At 35.8% G+C, this 19,874-nt stretch overlaps 1 protein-coding gene across 1 annotated transcript in view; it reads right to left on the bottom strand.

Moving 5' to 3' along the window:
- Sos1 (SOS Ras/Rac guanine nucleotide exchange factor 1) overlaps positions 1–19,874 on the bottom strand; it is a 70,750-nt gene that overhangs the window by 30,444 nt on the left and 20,432 nt on the right. Inside the window, exons 4-10 of the mRNA XM_051177860.1 lie at positions 18,457–18,621; positions 17,149–17,358; positions 14,397–14,540; positions 10,719–10,829; positions 10,537–10,635; positions 2,557–2,684; positions 1,156–1,811 (exon numbers count right to left, since the gene is read on the bottom strand). Coding sequence (XP_051033817.1) covers positions 1,156–1,811; positions 2,557–2,684; positions 10,537–10,635; positions 10,719–10,829; positions 14,397–14,540; positions 17,149–17,358; positions 18,457–18,621 — 1,513 coding nt within the window. The remainder of the gene's footprint in view (positions 1–1,155; positions 1,812–2,556; positions 2,685–10,536; positions 10,636–10,718; positions 10,830–14,396; positions 14,541–17,148; positions 17,359–18,456; positions 18,622–19,874) is intronic.

The raw sequence follows: 19,874 nt of genomic DNA, 5'->3' as shown, positions 1-19,874 counted from the left end.
GTCATATAGAGTTCTGCTTGTGTACTGAATAAATTGAATAGAAAAGCCTTGTTAAATCCTGTTCAGTTTTACTCAAGTGAATAAACAAAATAATATTTTCAAAGCCTAATCTTGCTAGCACCAGAACACTTTCCAAAGGAAACAGGGGACCCACTTATAGAACTTAAAAAAAAAAAAAAAAAAAAAAAAAAAAACGGGAAATATTTTCTCTCAGAAACATACATTTCCTAAAAATAGGAACATATTTAAATGAGAAATATGGGAATAGAGGTTAATTTTCACATTCTGGTATTTAATACCATATGAGTTACACTGACTTTAAATTTCAAATGTCTTTTAAAGAAAAAAAGAACATTCTTTGAAAATTTACATTTATATTTAAATAGATTTTATATTCTGCATTTCATTTATGCTTTTCAACAACACACTATGGTAGCTATTTTGATGTTAATTTTTAAGAAACTGTGGTTCTGAGACCTGAAGGGACAGAGTGTGAGTTCAGTGCTGTCTATGCCACCACAGTGCTAAGATGTGACAATGATCAGATGTCTCACTGTGTTGAAGCATATAAAATGATTCACATATGCCCCTTACCTCTCAACCACTGTATATAATCCTGCCTAGCATCTTTCTAGGTTGTTCAGACTGGTCTGTCTTTAAAACCTGCTGAGATAAACCGCATAAATAACACTAAGAACAAAATACTGAAAATGGTTTCCAGATTTCCTTAATAGATAAGAGGGATGGAGACTAAGAAAAGGCAATACTGTATATATTTTTGCCACTAGCACAATTTTGATGATGGGTGAATATTTAAAATCCCACATAGTTTGTAACTCAGTTATAGAATAAGAAAAGCAGTGCACAGGGGCAGAAACTCTGAGACACTCATGTTGATAGTTAATCCTGTTCCTACTACTTTTTACCAGGTTACTTTAGACAAGGGACTGACCTTTTCTCTTTGTAACTTTGATTCTAGGCTTAAAATAATGGATATAAATATGGTAGAAGTAGTAAAGACTTCAAAGAAATGGGTGATGGTTTAGTCAGAGCTTCTCTATTGGAATCTTGGCCTTTTGTTAGTTTTCTATTTGAGCCATCAAATCAGTCAGCTTGAGCAGAAAAAGCCAATAAAAGCTACTTCATGTTTCTTACCTGCGTACATATGGTATGTAAGCCTCTCGATCAGCTTAATCACAGTCCCTGCTTTGATAATTGGGATCCCAGCCTTGGGCTGCATGTTCTCTTCAAACAGAATATTCTCCTCAGAGTCTGGCTCTGCAAACCTGTACACATCAGCACTAGGTAGCCTCATCTGCTCCTCTTTCTCTTCCTGTAGCATTGTTACATCGAGCATTCGCTCTAGGGTACTCCGATACTGCAAAGATATCAGTGCTGCCATCCAGTTGTTCTTTTCTTCAGCTGACTTGGCAGAAAATATAACACTATTTCCATCTTTCAGAATTATTTCAAAAGCATGCTTGTATTCACTGGTGTCATCTTTATCATTAATTTGTACCTTACGCATAAAAAACTTTTCTTTAAGACGATATTCTGCATTGCTAGCACCTGGAAGTCTTGGCTGACCATGATTTGACTTACAGCAAATCATTAAGCCATCGAAGAGAAATATGTGTCTTTCATGCTTGGCTCCTACACGGGTAAGCGTTCCTTCCATTATGAACTCATTGCAACACTGTCCAATGTCTTTCCCCTCCCAACCATCAATATTCTTCTGAATCTCGTTCATTTTCTTGATTGCTAGTTGTTTCCCCTTCATTTGCTGGCTATAAAAGCGACATGCAGACTCACTGGGTAAAGGAAGAAACACTATTAGAACACAGAGACAGAATTTACAGTTCATGCAGATAAGGTGGAAGGGCAAACTAGAACTTAAAACATCATGTCCTTACTAATTCCCTAAATATATGTAATTATACAACTCTGGAAAGTAAAACATCACAGAAATATTTGTAGTTTATAAAAAGAACAGTGATATTCAACTACATAAATTCAGGTACAAAATGATTATTTCTGCCTGAGTACTAAATATTTAGAAAGACAGATATCAAAAAGTAGCCCAATACAGTAAAAAAAAAAAAAAAAAAAAAAAAGTCCTAAGAGATGAATTGTATTTTTAAAGGAACAAGACCCAACAATAAAAGTATACAGCACATTATAATTAGGAAAGTGGAAAATCTGCTATGTGAATTAATAGCTCAAGTTATATAATCCCTAAACTAAAGAACACTTCTAATTTGCCTCTGATACAAAGTCACTGGTGTAAATCTACCCGGTACACTTTGCCCTGTCACCTTCAGTTCACCCGCTGCTCCTCAGATCTTGTCTGGGAATATGCAGGGAAAATGCACAAATATGAAAGGTCTTTCAAACAATAACAAATTCTCCTGGCTTTGATGTCACTTCCTCTGTAAGACCAAGCTTGTCACTAACATCTTTTTCGTCATTGTTTATTTAAGGACGGAGCTAAGGCCCCTGAATTTATGCCACAGCTCCAGGGTAGAAAGGAAGAGATTTTAGAATGAGAACAGTCACCTCAGTCTTCGTTTCGCAAGGCTTTTGGAGCATATTTTTTCCATGCCACTTTGGACATTAAGCAGAGCTGTTATTGCTTGTTTCACACATTCCTTGTCATCTTGATCTTCACTCTTTTCTTCTAACTGCTGTGAAGTCAAAAGGGCAAATCAATAACCTCACTTTAAGGATAAAATTAATATTCACTCAATCCTTTCAACTTCAATAATTTGAAATAGTCTAAAAATGCAACTTTTTAGATTTTGTGTGTATGAATGTTTTGCCTGCATATATGAACATGTGTGCTTCATGCCCACAAAGGTCAGAAGAAAATGTCAGATCCCCTAGTACTGGAGTTGCAGGTGGTAGTAACTCTATATGTGGGTCCTGGGAGCTGAACCTGTGTCCTCTACAAGAGCAACAAGTGTTCCTAACAATTGAGCCATTTCCCTGACCTCTAACTTTATTTTTGAAGTGTTTTTCTGGGCTGAGGATATAGCTATAGTATTATGTTTACCTAGCACATATAAAGCCCCCAGTTCTAGTCTCTGACACTGTAATCTCAGGACTCAGCAGGCAGAGGCAGCCTCAGATACCTGAGAAGCTGTCCCTGAAGACAGCAGTTCTTGTCACTGTTTTTGCAAGGTTTGGTGGCATATACATGTAATTCTAGCACTTGAAAGTCTGTGGTTGGCCTAAGCTCAGAATGTGACTTGTTACTACTGTTACCCGGTTTTCTTGTGAAAGACCATGCATGCATTCAGCATTCAAGTTCCTGAAAACAAACAGCACAGACTGCTTCTAAACCTAGAGGATTTAACATGGTACCAGGCAGAGAAACCCCCTCCTATCCCCAACCCCCCTGGATGTCCTGGAATTCAGAGATGCCCCTGCCTCTAGGGTACTGGGATTAAAGGCATGTGCCACCACTGCCTGGCACACAGAGGTAATTTAAGTACAGAATAAAAAAAAAAAAAAAAAAAAAAAAAGTTCAGGGCTGGCTAGATCAATCAGCAAATCAAGCTGTTGCTAAGCCTGATAACCCCAGTTCAATCCCAAGGACCCATATGGTAGGAGGAGAAAACCTTAGGTTGTTCTCTGACCTCCAAAAATATGACCCCCTTTTCCTTATGCTCATCCCCCCCCATATAAATAATTGAATAAATGTAAAAACAAGTCTTCAAAAATGTAAAGTCAGGTCAATAGCACACAGAGCAAGAGTTGACCAATAGGCAGAATATTGTTCCCTCTGTATTTTGTCATGATCATAGATATGTTTTTAGTTGTGTGCCTGTGGGAGGGAGTGAAGATGTATACATGTAAGTACAGTACCCTCAGAGGTCAGATAAGGGTACTGGAGGTACAGGTGTTTCTGAATCACCCTCCATGGATGTTGAGAACTTGCCTTCTGGAAGAGCAGCAAATGCTCTAATCAACTAAGTCATCTCTCCAGATCTTGGACTTGGTATTCAGCAAATATACCCATTTGTACAAAATTCTAATATAAAGGTATATACAAGAAAACCTGCTTAGAGGTCACTTGATTTTTCTATTAAAAAACATGTTTCATGTTTCAGAGTCTTGTATGTACCACTTAACTTGCATTTTGCATGTGGAATATATTGGCATATGGAAAATACTGCTTGTGTTTTTATTTTACGTGTATGGGTATTTTGCCTACATGTATATGCACTATGTGCCTTGGAGACCAGAAAAGAATGTCATATGCCCTGGAACTGGAGTTAAAGACAGTTAACCACCTGGCATGTGGGTACTTGAAACTGAAACCATGTCCTTTGGAATAACAATGGCTCTTAATCATTGAGCCATTTCTCTACTATTAGCATTTTTTAAAACCAAAAACCCAACAAATATTTCCCCTTTTTCTTCCTTTTTTTCTGAAGGAGGGATTAAAGTGTATGGTTACCACACCCAACTAATAAAGACCTTTTTTTTTTTTTTAAATTGATTAAAACTAGGAAATGATGCAAAATATTTGAAGCTAATTATCCTTAAAGAGGTGGCTTACTGTTGCCACAGACAAACCAGTAACAATTCATACATAAATGACAGCAAAGAAGTATTCTCTTGTTATTGTCCATGGGTAGTTGTTATTAACACTGCAAGCTTACCTATTAAGCACACCCTCTCTAAGAATAGCTCATATATACACTGAATGTCATCTAAGGAATCATATTCTAATGTATAATGAAAATGTATATGTCCTACACAGACAATAAGCCTTATTTTTTCACAGGGAAGGAACCACTTACACCCTTGCTCACTTTCTGGTTCCTTAGAAAGAAGTAGTAGGGAAGCCAGGTGTGGTGGCTTGTAACTAATCTAGCACTCGGGAGTCTGAGCAGAAGGATCACTACAACTTTAAGGCTAGCTGGGATGCAGAACTTTATCCCAGCCAGGGCTACAGAGTAAAGCCTGTTTAACAGAAAGAAGCAAAGGCAAAGTAGTTATCATGGTATACTGCATGTACAATGGAGCTCCCAAGAAATCCTAAGAGACAGATGGTATAAAAGAACTATCAAAGGAAAATGATAAGCCTGGTAATGGTGGTGAATGTCTTTAATACCAGCACTCAGGAGGTAAAGGCAGGCAGATATCTGTGAGTTCAAAACCAGCCTGGTCTACAGAGTGAGTTCCAGGACAGCCAGGGCGACACAGAGAAACCCTGTCTCAAAAAAAAAAAAAAAAAAAAAAAAAAAAACAAAAACAAACCAAAAAAAAAAAAAAACACATACACACACACAAATGATATTCATAGAAATATTCTTAAGAATAAAATTTGATTATTTTAACATAAAATAAATTGTACATGGTATTTAATTTTGAGGTTCTTGGTTTTATGGTATGGAGGGCCTGAAGGCAGGACCTCATGCATAGTAGGCAGACATTCTACTACTGAATTATATCCATTTCCATACCTCCACCCAGTTCAGTTTATCAGTAAACAGAATAGCTAGAATGGCTTCCCTTTTAAAAAGGAACAAGTGAATTAATGATTTTATTTCTAGAAACTATTTTTCTCCAACATAATATAAAATGAATACCATTTACTTAAATGAATAGGCAGTTTAATGACTGTTCATGACTGTCAGTCCAAAGACCTCTTCACTAATGTGCCCAATTAACTGAAATGACATGAAAAACTTATTTAGAACTAAGGTCTTTGCATGTTTATTCAAATGAGATCATGCTACGTTATGATTGAACCCTATATTCACTAACCTGGAGACTTTGTATGCTTACAACATTAGCATCAGGAAGTGATGAACCTGAGGCAGGTAGAGGCAAAGTCTACCTGTGACTGCCTCCTCAGAGCCAAGAGAGGACTCTTCCCTAGACACTTTAAGATGTAGCCTTGTCAACTTCAGATTTCTCCCTCCAGAGCATCAAGTTTATATTCTGCTGTGGCAGCCTTAGATTATATTAATATGTACATACTACATATGTGTATGAATACATACACATATATACATAGACCTACATACATACACACATGTACATCAATCAGACTTTGGCTTGATTCTTAAAATGAAAGAAATTCAGTTTCTCTTAAATTACATGGACCCAGCATATTGCAAAGAGAATGGGGTACTTGCCAAGATATTAATTAAAGTTGTTTAATTATTTTGTTGAACAAATCTGTTAATATTCAGACTCTTGGTCATTACATTTACTCTAACTTTGTTTAATAAAGCAAACAAAACTTCATATACAAAAATCATGTTATGGGAACAGATGGTTTCACAAATGCAGAAGGAAGCCTTCACTTTATAAAATATCAACTTTAATGCTTTTAATCCATCAACAGGTCTCAGAACTGTCTAACTTGGTGGAAATGTTTTTGATTTTGAGTAGTATTAAAATTAGTAAAAATTTAGGTCAGAAAGATTGTTCTTCAAGAGGACCCAGGTTTGATGTCTAGTACCCACTCCAGGAGGTTTATAATTGCCTGTGATTGAAGATTCAGGGCATTTAAAACTCTAGTCTGAGGGCATCTGCACTCACAGCACGCACACACACACACACACACACACATACACACACACACACACACTCACTCACACACATACACATGATCAAAAATAAAATTTTAATTGAAAAAAGTTACTTTTTAATTGGCAAGTAAAAATTGTATATATTTATAGTATGCAATATGGTACTTGATAATGTTTAACAATATGTACTGCCAATTATCATTTTTCTCCACTGTAAATTCTTAAAACTATTCTCAGCAATTTTCAAAAGTATATAATATTATTATTTTGCTGTACTCACCACAATGTACATACACTCTCTCATATATATGTATATATGTATTTTTCATTTTGAAGCATCTTACTTTGTAGCCAAGGGTAGACTCACATCTTTGTTTTAGGTCCTGGGTGCTGGAAGCATGTGCTACACTAGGCTAAAATAGATCTCTTGAATTTATTCCTCTTGTCATGAGAAAAAGACCAATCCAGTGAGGAATTCACCCTAGCACTCAGACAGGAGGTCTGTTAGTGTGGACTGGCCCTAGCTAATGCTTAAGGGAGTCCTCTCCCAATTACAATTTCCCTCAGCTTTTAGAGTGGGCCATGTATAATGTTGTAATCTTATTATGTGTCCATATAGAGGTGATCTTTAGGTTCCCACCCCAAGCCACATTTTCTGAGTTCACAGAGGAAGTGCAGTCTCAGTCATCATAAGCAAATAGGACCTAAAAGCAGCTGGTAACCAAGGTCATTTTATTCAAGGAATGAGACCAAACTCTTCTGATAGAGAAGGGCTTTAAAGAGCAGGTTTACACAAAAGCAAATTCCAATGAGGTCAGAAGTCTATTTCCTTTGTCTTCCTCCATTATATAGATGACATGTGTTAGTAAGCTAACTAGAAATTAGACAGAACCCCTTAGCTTAATCTCTCATTTCTGTGTGATTTAATATTATTATTAAATTCATTTTAATCATATTCCAATTAACCCTAATTCTTTTCTTTTTTTTTTTTACTCCTAATTGAAATTTTATATTCATTGACAAATATCTTCCTCATGCTCCTCAATCTCTGGGAACTACCATATTATTCTATTTCTGAGTCTAACAGTATTATACTAATACCTTCAAAATTTTACCCTATGAATTTATAAAGTTTAAGGATTCTAAATTCCTCAAATAAACATGTATACATAAAATTTGCAATTAAATTTCTTTTAAAATATAACACAATACATTGATAGGACATCTAAGATTTAAATGTCAGATACTATGCTAGGCACAAGAACTCAAAGGCATAGATATAGGTTTTGTCCTATTTCCTCAGTGATCATACTGTCTGAAGATGAGGCAGACAATAAAAAATCAACAAGTTCTATAAAGAGGTCTGAAGACACTTACTGTTTTAGCTTAGTGGAAAGAGAAGCTCAAGAACAAAGGGATGTTCTATAGGGAGCCGATTAAAAAGAGAAGTTAGGGAAATAGGAATTCCACCAGGCCAGTGGGAGAAACATGGAAACAAACTCTGCCTTGCACTGAACTGGAATATCCAGAGCAGCTGAAGCTCATTGGTAGGACTAACTCCAGAGATGAAATTAAGGGCTAGCAAGCAGTGAAGCTCAAGAATTCAGACTTCCTGCTGCAGGTGCCAGGGAACCAACTATACCTTTCTATCTGAGAGTTCAAAGAAGTATAAAGACCATATAAGGATGGTGTTATTGTGTCTATTAAAGAGATATGAAGGTGATGCCACTACAAATGGACATGTTGCTGAACACAGACTCAATTCTCATGTTAAATCATGACACGCTGCCAGTAAGGGAGAGAAAAGAATCAAAGTTGGTGTGATGGATGGAACTCAAACTGAAGAATAAAGACTGCAGGGATACAGGGAAAAAAAAATCTGGGCAGGCAGTGGAGTTGGAGATGTGACAAGGGAAAGGTGTTTAGTAAGGACAATAAGAAACATCTCTAGTGATGAAAATGTGCAAGTGTTTACATGAACTAGTCTTTTATATACATAGTGTTTTAAGCTGGTAGTACTACCCAGTGAAATAAGCATTCTATAAAAAGGAAACCAGGGCTCATAAAGTGGCTTTCCTCTAGCCACACAGTTTGCAGATAGAAAGACTCCAATGTCTACAAAATCTCCAAACCCACCAAACATCCAGATAAATTATGGTTAGGTTCCAACTGCTCCTCAAATTCTAGCATTTGATTTCTCCATCTGCCCTGATCTCATGCAGTCAGTTCTGCCTCCCAAATTACCAAGTATAGATGGATACTTGGGGGTAACAACAATTCCCCAAAGAGAAAAAAATTAGAATATCAAGAATCATGTGCGTGCGCGTGCATGTGTGTATGGTGTATATGGGGTGTCTGACTGAACATTAGAACCTCTTTAGTAGTTTCCCTAAGTTACAAATATACTATTGTATTATAAAATTTGCAACATTTTTAATATGCTAGTACATACTGATCATTTCCCCATTTATTTAGATTATTTCATGATAATAGCACCTCAAAGAAATAATCTGAGGCAGCTGGGAAGATGACTTAGTTGCTAAAGTGCTTGCCACGCAAGTATGAGGACCTGAGCTCAGATCTCTAGTACCCACTTAGAAAGTCAGACACTATTCATGCCTTTCATCTCAGAACTCAGGAGGCAGAGGCAGGCGGATTTCTGTTTGTGGTCAGCCTGAGTTCCTGAACAACCAGAGCTACAAAGAGACTCTGCCTTAAAAAAAAAAAAAAAAAAAAAAAAAAAAAAAAAGAAAAGAAAGAAAGAAAGAAAGAAAAAACAAAACAAAAACCCAAATTGGTGAGGTGGAGACAGGCAGACCTCTAAAAATGGCTGGTTAGCAATTCTAGCTGAATTAACAAGTTCTAGGTTCAATAATAGACACTGTCATATACCCAAAAACAAGGTGGTAACTAGAGAAGACACCCAATGTTGACTTCTGTGACAGATACAAATGGGTACCACCTACTCACATACTTATAAAATAATACACCTTGGAAATTCTGCTCAATGAAAGTAAGTTGAACAGCATACCAACAAACACAAATTGAAGTACAAGTGTGTTTGTTTGCCTGTGAGTATATGCTATGTGTGCCTGAAGGCCTGAAGGTGGTGCTGGATCTGTAGCTACATGTGGTTTGTTAGCTGTCCAGTGTGGGTGCTAGAAACTAAATTCAGATCCTCTAGAAGAGTGACAAGTGCTAAGCCATCTCTCTATCCCTTAAGTTTCCATGTGTGTGCATGTGTGTGTATGTGTGTGTACACGTATGGGCACTCATGTACACGGAGGTCAGGGACATCCTTTTAACACTGGTTCTCTCTTTCCACCTTTGTGTGAGCTCTAGGGATAGAACTCAACTTGCCAGGCTGAGTGACAAGTGCCAGCCACAGTTCCATCTTGCCAGCCCTTTATTTTTCTTATTAAGATGCTCAGTCTTTCAAAATCCTCAAAGCTTCTTGCCTTTATTTATAAATTAATTAACTTTAAAGTTTTATGTGACTACTCAATCCTTTAGAATGCCATTACTTCTTAATATTTTAACTATGATTAATTGGAGAATTTTTACTAGTATACAAATTCACTGCTTCTAAAATAATAAAAATAGAGAGTTTAACAGATATAACTGCAAAGCTGAACGAAATGCTGCTGAGCTAAGTCTTTATTACTTTAGGTTTATTTTCCCTACTGGATGCATACATACATGGTTGTTTTCACATTCATCTAAGCAAAAAGGCCACATGATTAAAAATAAAATTTGACAACTGCCTTATAGTTCAGTAGTAAAGTCAGAAAAAACATGCTATTCTTCTATAGTCTTCTACAGATATGTTTAAAATTGCTTCTCAGCTAGACAAAGAAAATGAATATACACTAATGTATGTGGATGCTCAGGTGCTAATTTGCAAATGAAGTGGCAAAATAAAAAAAAAAAAAAATACAAGAAAGAAACCAGAATGCTTTACAAATGCCAGTGAGAATTTTCTTACCTTCAGAAGCTCAAAGTAATGCAGACAGTGGTACACAGGGGCAAGCAGCAGCCGGGGCAGCACATACTGGACAGCTTCTTTGAAGCCTTCGCCTATTGACTAAAAAAGGAAGTAAGTTTTTTTTTTTTTTTAAAGAGTTTATTTTTCTGAGATTGTGAAATTTGATTTAATAGTCACTATACCTGCAAATAAAGTGCTGCCCCAGGCTTTGATAACTGACTAAGGAAACGGTCATGGAATCCAGGCCGTAAAACGTCCCGAGCATATGATTCATATGGGTCAAATGCTAGTTCCTTAAAAGAGAAAAGACAGTAAAACAAAAGAATAATTGTAAAAAATCTTTCTCCAAGGTAAAATATAAATGACCCACCACCCAAAATAAATTAAATTGTGACCATATCTTTCTTTTAAAGACTCTAAATGACAACTGAGTGGTTATTTTACTTTTAACAGAATAAAAGAAATATTCTCAAGTAAAAGAATACATTAGTTCTTTCTTCTAAGTGACAGGATCAATGTACACTAACAAACTTCTCTGTCAAGGATTCTAGGAGAACTCAAAGTTGTCCTAAAAGTGGGCAGACTTGGTTCTAGAAAACAGCATATCTTAACTTGAACAACAAACAATAGTGTATGACTAAGTAAGACACAAGCATTTAGAATACTGGTGTTAGATATTTATTTACTCATATTTAAAGGGCTGGGGAAATGGCTCAGCAGTTAAGAACACTTGTTGCTCTTGTAGAGGACCCAGGCACCCTCACAGTGGCTTACAACCACCCTAACTCCACTTACAGGGTATCTGGATGCCTTTTTCTGGCTTCTGGGACATGGAGAACATAATGTGGCATATATATGCATGCAGGCAAAATACATAAAATAAATAAATCTAAACATATTTGTTTGGTGTTGAATGCTTACTTTCCTATTTTGTATCATCTAAAATTCTGTTGCAGTTTTCATACAACTAACAATCTAAACTGCAAACAAAAAACCTCCAGAATTTAATAACCAATCATCAATAAGTTAAAGTCTCCTAATTATGTCTAAAAGAGTACTGATAATTCCTGAGGAAATAAAGAGCAGGTATGTTGATTTTAGCAAGAGGACTATATTCCAGTTATAAAACAGGAGGGACAGAGATAGCTCAGTGAGTAAACACTCCTGTTGACAGGCCTGATGACCTTAGTTCAAATCTCTGGGACCCACAGAGTGGAAGGATGTGACTGATTTATAGAAACTGTCCTCTGACCTCTACTAGATGTGAAACACACACATACAGAGCTTCAGCCTCTAACAAAGTGTTCATTTCTATAAAGCCAATTCTAGAAGAGACAAGTGGAAGGATGTAGTAGGCAAGAAACAATAGGACAAATGATTTTTATGTGTTAATCACCTTCAGTGTTGTTTTTTAAACTACTTAAGATTTAATAGAACACAGGTCTGACAACATTCCAGACTACAGCTCTGGTCACCACAAGGTGCAATGTTGCAGGGAATGCTCCAAGCCATCCTTCTTCCTTACATCTTCATTCAACTCCTAATTTTTTAATTATTAATTTGTTATGTCTCTACTGATTAATGCTATCTGTGCTGCATGCCAACACTCTAATCACATTCTGTTTCGATTGTCTGTCTATACTGGTAGCAACACTCTACTCTGATATTACTATTTGATAAATTTAAATATGTGATAGAGCGAGTTTCCTCAGTCTGCTGCTCCTTTAAATTGATTTTGTCTCTTTTTTCTGGTATGGAGGTAGGTGGGAGGTGGTGGATGAGAGATTCAAGACAGGATCTCATTGGGTAGATAGCACAGACTACCCTAGAACTTTCAACAGGCTTCACACTCATTCTTAGACATTAAAGATCAACTTGCTGTACACTGGCTACTAACATTAATGTAATATTGAGTTTTTCCATCCATAAACACAGCACAGTATATATTCCTGTTTGCTTATACATCCTGTATGAATCTATTACTCTTTTTTTCTTAGCAAAGGTCTTATATACTTTTAGTTATTATCATCATCACCATTGCCATCGTGCATATGTATGTTTTACAGGTGTGTGCAGGTCAGAGAACTTTTAGGAGTCAGTTTTCTTTCTACCATAGTTGTAGGGATGGACTCTAGGGCTGGACCTCAACCAGGGACCAAGCTCAGCTATCAAACCTGCATAGTGTTTTATGGGTGGAACCATCTCGAAGCCCTACTTTCTTACTATCTTCTAACACATGGCAGCTTTTGCCTTTAACGTCTTATATTCTGATGGGTGTAACAACACAGAAATGATGCTATTTCCTCTAAGCCACTACAGCCAATTTAACTCAAATAAGTATAGTTTTCTTATATTCGTTAAGTATTGACTACAAATAAGGACAACTCTTTTTGTTGTTATTTTCAAGACAAAGTTTCTCTGTGTAGCTCTAGCTATCCTGGAACTCACTCTGTAGAACAGGCTGGCCTTGAAGTCATAGAGATCTATCTGTCTCTGCCTCCCAGGCTCTAGGATTTAAAGGTGTGCACCACCAGCACCAAGTGAACAACTTTATTTTATTCTGTTCCTTTCTGTCATTTTGTACTAGGCAGTCCCTGTCATATTTTTTTTTTTCTAGTTTTCTGAAACAATCTCTGTGCTGGTTAGTTTTTTTGTCTATTTGACACAAGATTCATAAAAATACCCTCAACTGATTGGCCTGGATTGATGACTTAAGTGGAACTGTGGGTAGTGCCAGCCATCCCTGGTCATGTGATCCTGGCTTATATAAGAAGGCAAGCTGAGCAGGCCAGTAAGCACCTGTCCTCCAGTTTCTTTTGGTTTCTGCCTCCAGATTCCTCCAGCTTCCCTTGATGGTAGGTTGTAACCTGTAAGCCAAACAAACCCTTTTCTCCTCAAGTAGGTTTTGTTTTTGTTTTTTTTCCCAGTTATAGTGTTTCATCACAGCAACAGAAGATAATCTGATAAGTCTCATACTGCTTTAGCCTGGCACCCAACTTGCTCTATAGCTGAGAATAACACAGACCTTCTGATACTCCTGCATCCACCTCCCATTGCTGAGATTAAAGGGTTGCAAGGTGTGTACCACCATATCCAGTTTACATGGCCCTGAGGACTGATCAGAGGTCTTCACCTGAGACTTTACCAACAGGGCTACATCCCCAGCTCCTCTTCTCTCTCTCTGTCTTTCCCATAAGTTCAGCACTATTATTATAAAAGATGGAATGCTTCAAAATGACTACCAGTGATGACTTACTAAAATTACCTCACATTTAGCATTTGAAATACTCAAAGTTACCAGACTTCCCATGATATTTCTACTATCTGGGCCTTGGACTTGAGTTTCCTAGTCACTTCACTGCTTCAATTCTAAATACTAATATGGGTATCACATACAATTAGTTTACTATGTAAATTAGCCAAATATTTAAGGGAGGTTATCTTAATTTTCACAACAAATCTTGAGTCCTGTTATTGCTATTATTATTTACAAATGCATAGAAAGAAGTAAATATGAGTAACTTGCCTGGAGCCATACAAGTAATAAACAGCAGTAAACAATGAGTAGTGAGATCCTAGAGCCAAACTTTGACTCACTAGCTTCCCTTGATTTTTATGAGAAAGAGTCACAGTGTAACACTTGGATTTGCTATAGTGTCACTACTCTGTGATTATGGGAATGACAACTTTTTCTGTGCTTGATAACAATAAATGTTGACAATGACTATGAGAAAGGAGCAATAATGCATTTATAAATTAATTACCTGTGACTTGACCTGGAAATAGGAACTATGGACCCATTTTTAATGTAAATGTAGACTTATACATAGATTTCTTTAGGTATATAATGACATACTTACCTCTGCTAAGTCTTCAAAACAGCTTCCTACTAATGGATGGGGACTGCCTTCATCTGTCATCTCTACAGTGTCTTCTATATGGCCCAGTAACTTTACACTAAGTTCATGTATATCTACTATACGACTAAATATGTTTTCTACATCCTGTGGAGAAAAGGGAAGGAAATATTAATTCACACATGTTGTATAATAAGGTATCTTTTTTAGTAAATAAAACCATTTTATAATCAAAGTTTAATATATTGAGGAATTTTAATGACTTAAAAACAATTTAAAATTCACCCTTTCGCCCATGATATACAATTAAGAAATACATATCTCTGTCAATCATTTTGTTATAGAACATCTTCATACTCTACAAATCCTCCACACAGTTTACCAGAGAACAACAGGATCTTGTCTCTGCATTAAATTTGTTGTGTTAAAATATTTTGGTTGAAGTACATGAAGAAAACTACAGCTGTATCAGATACATAATTTCACCCAGACATGTAATGGGAAAATGAAGGACTTCTTTAATAGTCTACTCAACAAACTGTGATAATCTTTTGTATTCTGTGTAATGTCTGTGTAATTTTTCTATTGAGATTTAATTAACATATTATAAAAGAACTGGTTTTCTGAAAGTGAGGTTGCTGAGGTGGATGGGACTTAGATTGTCTAAGTAAGGCAAGAAAGTATCTTATATCTTAACAATGATGGGGTTAAATATGGAGAAATAAATGCATAAGATCTTACTAAAAAGTGTATTTTAAGTAAGTGTAATCTTCCTATATGTGGACCATTTAAGTACACTATAATTTATATTTATAGAATATATACTCAATGGCTTCAGTATACTCAGACTAAAGATGTCACCACAAAAGACAAACCCATTAAAAAAGGTAACTTTCTACTGTTTTGTTTACAGTCCTTGCAGCCACAATTCTTCTTTCTGTATCTGTTCATCTGCCTATTCTAAACATTCCATGCAAACAGATGAAATGTTATTACACTAGCATTAATAAACTGGTCATATCATACAGGTTAGTTTATGGTCTCTGAGATCATATAATTTTCTAGTGTTCTGTTAAAAATCTATTGATTACTATTTTATCAGTGATTTTTGTTTCTGTCAAGTTAATTTTGGGAAATGGTTTGTATACAGTAAGATATCCCTACTTTAAATGTATTTATTGGTGAGATTTATGTAGTTAGTCCTCATTGTAATCTCATCACAGCTACTATCCACATTTTTTTGTCTTAATTTTTTTTTCTTCCTTATGGGGCTGGGGCTCAGCAGTTATAGCACTGGCTACTCTTTTGGAGAACCAGGGATTGATTTTCAACACTCTCAAGGCAGCTTATAATCATCTATAACTCTAGTCCGAGGAAACTTAATACCCTCTTCTGGCTGGCACAGTAAAACAATCACATATAAAATAAAATCAAAACATAGTTTAAAAAAGTTCTCTTATGTCTTATCTGCATCAACTCCCACCATCCTCAAGGAAGGAGTGTTCTCCTTCCTGTTACTAGACAATTATCTTTTCCAGAAACCTATGTCTGTGTGTCCAGCCTGTCTGCTCATGTTCTTGAGACTCAGCTATTCAGGTGTATGTGTAAGTACTTCATTCCTTATTGCTGTCCATTCTAGGGGCAAACCACAGTCTCCCTGTGTCCGCCTTTGACAGGCATTGAGTTATTTCCAGTTTTGAGCTACTGTAAATAAATGTGCTATTTTGTATGGACTTGTTTTTCTTTCTTCTAACCAAAAAACTAATAGAATTATCAGAAAATGTAGAAGTATGTTACAAAAAAGCCAATTTTAAAACATTACTAATTTATATCTCACAAGTAACATGGAAATTTTACAAACTCATAAGCTGTCACTCCACATCCTTCTCAATATCTGATACTTTTTAAAAAGTCTTTCTAATAGTGTGTGGAAACATCTCACTATGCTTTGATTTGTACTTCTGATGATTAATGATACTGAACACCACTCTACAACTTTTGGTTGTTGATTTTTGTTTTGTCTCTACTCTTTTTTTAAAAGTAAATTTAATGAAATGATTTAAATAGTGCTTAGCTTATTTATAAACTTTAGATTCTAATTCTTTATTTAATTTTTGTGGTGCTGGGAGCTGAACCCATAGTCTCACACACATATCAGCCACTGGGCTGCACTCTCAGCACTGTTCCTTTAGTGACAGTTATACCTAAGCCCACTCCTGTTGCCATACTTTAGGCATTCTCTTGGTTAGTGAGATTAGGTGGACTATCCTGAGACTAGCCTCTTGTCCAAATTCCAGTAACTTCACACTCCCAATAATACTGCTGGTCCAGTTTTATTATGATATTCATCACACTTGAGTGTATTTTATGTTTACAGCTTTGCCCTGACTAATTAAGAGAGAAGGACTATTTCTTACTCATCTAAATATAGTGTCCAACTGCTTTTGACAAGTATCAGTTAAATGACTCAAATGAATCAATTGAATCAAAAATATCTTCCACCTAAACAAGAGGCTTTATTCCTTGAAATAAATGGATTATTATGTGAATTCATTTTCACTTACATAATTAGTCTATTTTAGATTTCATCTTTTGATTTCTGATTTTTAATCTCTTGAAGTTTATTTGTGATCATGAATTTAAGTCCCACAACTTAAAAAAAAATGTCAAATTAGAAGTCATGAATTATGTAAGTTCAATTTTGAAGAGAAATTTAACAACACGTGCAAAAACAGCATAAATAAAATATACTTACATAAGATGAAAACAATTTGGAATTAGAGACAAAGGGTTCTCGAAAAACTTTTATAATTAAATTTAATTCTCTTATGTACTGTCGAATTTCTGCCATGAATGCTTTTACCAAATCATAGTAAGTTTGTTCTCCTGAGGTGGAAGGCTCTTCATCAGTTAAAGATAAGATATTTATATCTTCTACATCTTGATGAAACATATCCATCAATACCTATATAGTCAGAGATATAAAACACATGCCATAATATGTGTGTGTGTGTGTGTGTGTGTGTGTGTGTGTGTGTGTGTGTGTAAATCAGAGGACAAACTGTCCCTAAAAATTCTTTGAATTGGCCTGGAGAGAAGAACTGGCTCAGTGATTAAAAGCAATTGATGCTCTTCTAGAGGACCTGGGCTCCATCCCCAACTCCCACATGGTGGTTCACAATCTTCTTTAACTGCAGTTTCTCTAATGCCCTCTTTTAGCCTCCATGGAGACCAAGTATGAGCATGGTGACAGACATATATGCAGATAAAAGAGTCATATACGTTAAAAAACAAATTTATTTTAAAAAGTTTATAATTAACACTCTTTGAAACTCATCCTTCCCATTCTTGTGGACTTCTGAAGTGTCACTACAATATATTTTACCTTAGGCTACAATGTAAGTCATCTTTCAACAATTTTGGAGCCTTGTTGGATTTTTTTAAATATTTTTCAACTTTAAAGAAATAGTCTCATATAACTGAAGCTAGCCACAAGCTCACTATGTAGCAAGGTTAGCATCATTTTCTGATCCTTCTGCCTCCACATCCTAGTGCTGAGATGACAAGCTTGCACAGTATGTGCAGTTTATGCAAAATTAGTAATCAAACACAGGCAAGCACTCTATCAATTAAACTACATCCCAGCTCCTTTTAACATGTTTTTCTGCATGTTTACAAAAACAAACAACAACAAAAAACTATAAACATAAAACCAAGTATTTATCCATTTAAAAATATCAAAACACATGTCATTCTTCAGACCAGGACATTTATTTCACTCTGATTATTCTGTAAGAACAGGTATTAAAATCTACGTAGATTCGGTGATGAGAATGCTAAGTGTGAGGAAAGTGCAACAGAATGCCATTAGAAAATATCATCTTTCCTGTGAAGATATTTAAGTGTCATATATCTTTACCTTATCCCAATACAGTAATAACCTGGATACATGAATTAGACTACTAGAAACCCTCCCCCAACACATTTCTGTTCTTTCTGAATTATATTAGCATCTAATAAATCATAAGTAAAATTTATGGATAAAACACACAAAAGTTCTTACCTTATCAGCACACATTGCCACTTTAATGTCTTGTTTTGTAATTTCATAATGCCGTATATTTCTTACATAATTCCCCACCAGCTTTAAAATATCTGCAGAAATATATTCTAATACTGCTACTATGTAAACAGAAACCTGGTGGTCAATTTTATAACCTAGAACCTCCTGAAAAATTAAAATGAAGGCATGTTTAAATATCATATACAGTAAATATACTGATTAAAAAATAAAAACATTCAACTTTTTAACTGAAGCTTGTCATTACCAACATTTCATAATTTAGGTCTTAATAGTTCAATCATGCCTATATATGTAGAATACACACACACACACACACACGCACACACCCCTGAAAAAAAAGCAAGGGTTCAGAGGTTCAGCACCACTGGCTGTTCTTCCAGAGGTCCTCAGTTCAATTCCAAGAAACCACATGGTTACTCACAACAACCTATAATGGGGACTGGTGCCCTCTTCTGACATAAAGATGGACATGCAGACAGAGCACTCATATATAACATAAATAAACCTTGAAAGGAAGGAAGGAGGGAGGGAGGAAGGGAGGGAAGGAAGGAAGGAAGGAAGAAAGGAAGGAAGGAAATGTCCCTAGTCATGTACACTACTTGAGCAGCACACATTACTAAGTAGGTGATGATACTAATCTAAGCAGGAAAGTTTAGAGTCAGGAGCAAATGGTCTGTTACCAAGTAGTAATACATGGAAGAAACTACACAAAATCTTTTTCTTGCCAAACAATAGTGTCTATAATACTGGCATCCAAGAATAGCTATTAGTCTTATAACTCAATACTTTCCCAAGAAACCTAGGCTCCCCAAGAAGCATTATGGTACATTCTTGGCTTTGCTACTAAGCATATTAACTAGTCCTAATATTAGACTTAATAAAGTGCATGTTCTGTGGGACTAAAAGTTCCTAAAGGAAGATGAATTCTAAATGAGAGGAGAAAATAATGCATATCTTTTAATCCCAGCACTTGGGAGGCAGTGGAAGATCACAAATTTCAGGCCAAGACCAAGCTGGGAAATAAAGTAAGACCATCTCAAAGGGGGATAAAAACAAACAAACAAAAACAAAACACACATACACACCAAAGAAACTTTTACTTAGCTTTAAATATTGTAATAAGGTATTTGTGTATGTGTTAATGTGTCATAGTAAGAAACAAAACTACCATTATTAGGATTCTTCATACTTTTTTATTAGTTCTGGGGAGATTAAAGTGGTTGACTTAAACTTAAGTAGGACCAGCTCATGTAAGTAATCTTCATGGAATTTTTTGTTCCACACCAACACAGAAATCTACTGCAGTTCCTGATTTTAAAAGCTTTATGGAACACTTAGGTCTGACAACTAAAACAGAAATTTTACAAATGCTATTTTCTAGCAACCCCTGGGGTAAA

Source organism: Phodopus roborovskii, unplaced genomic scaffold (assembly GCF_943737965.1).
Source record: "Phodopus roborovskii unplaced genomic scaffold, PHOROB, whole genome shotgun sequence".
NCBI lineage: Eukaryota > Metazoa > Chordata > Mammalia > Rodentia > Cricetidae > Phodopus > Phodopus roborovskii.
The sequence above is the reverse complement of the archived record's forward strand: the minus strand, read 5'-3'. Positions and strand labels throughout refer to the sequence as shown.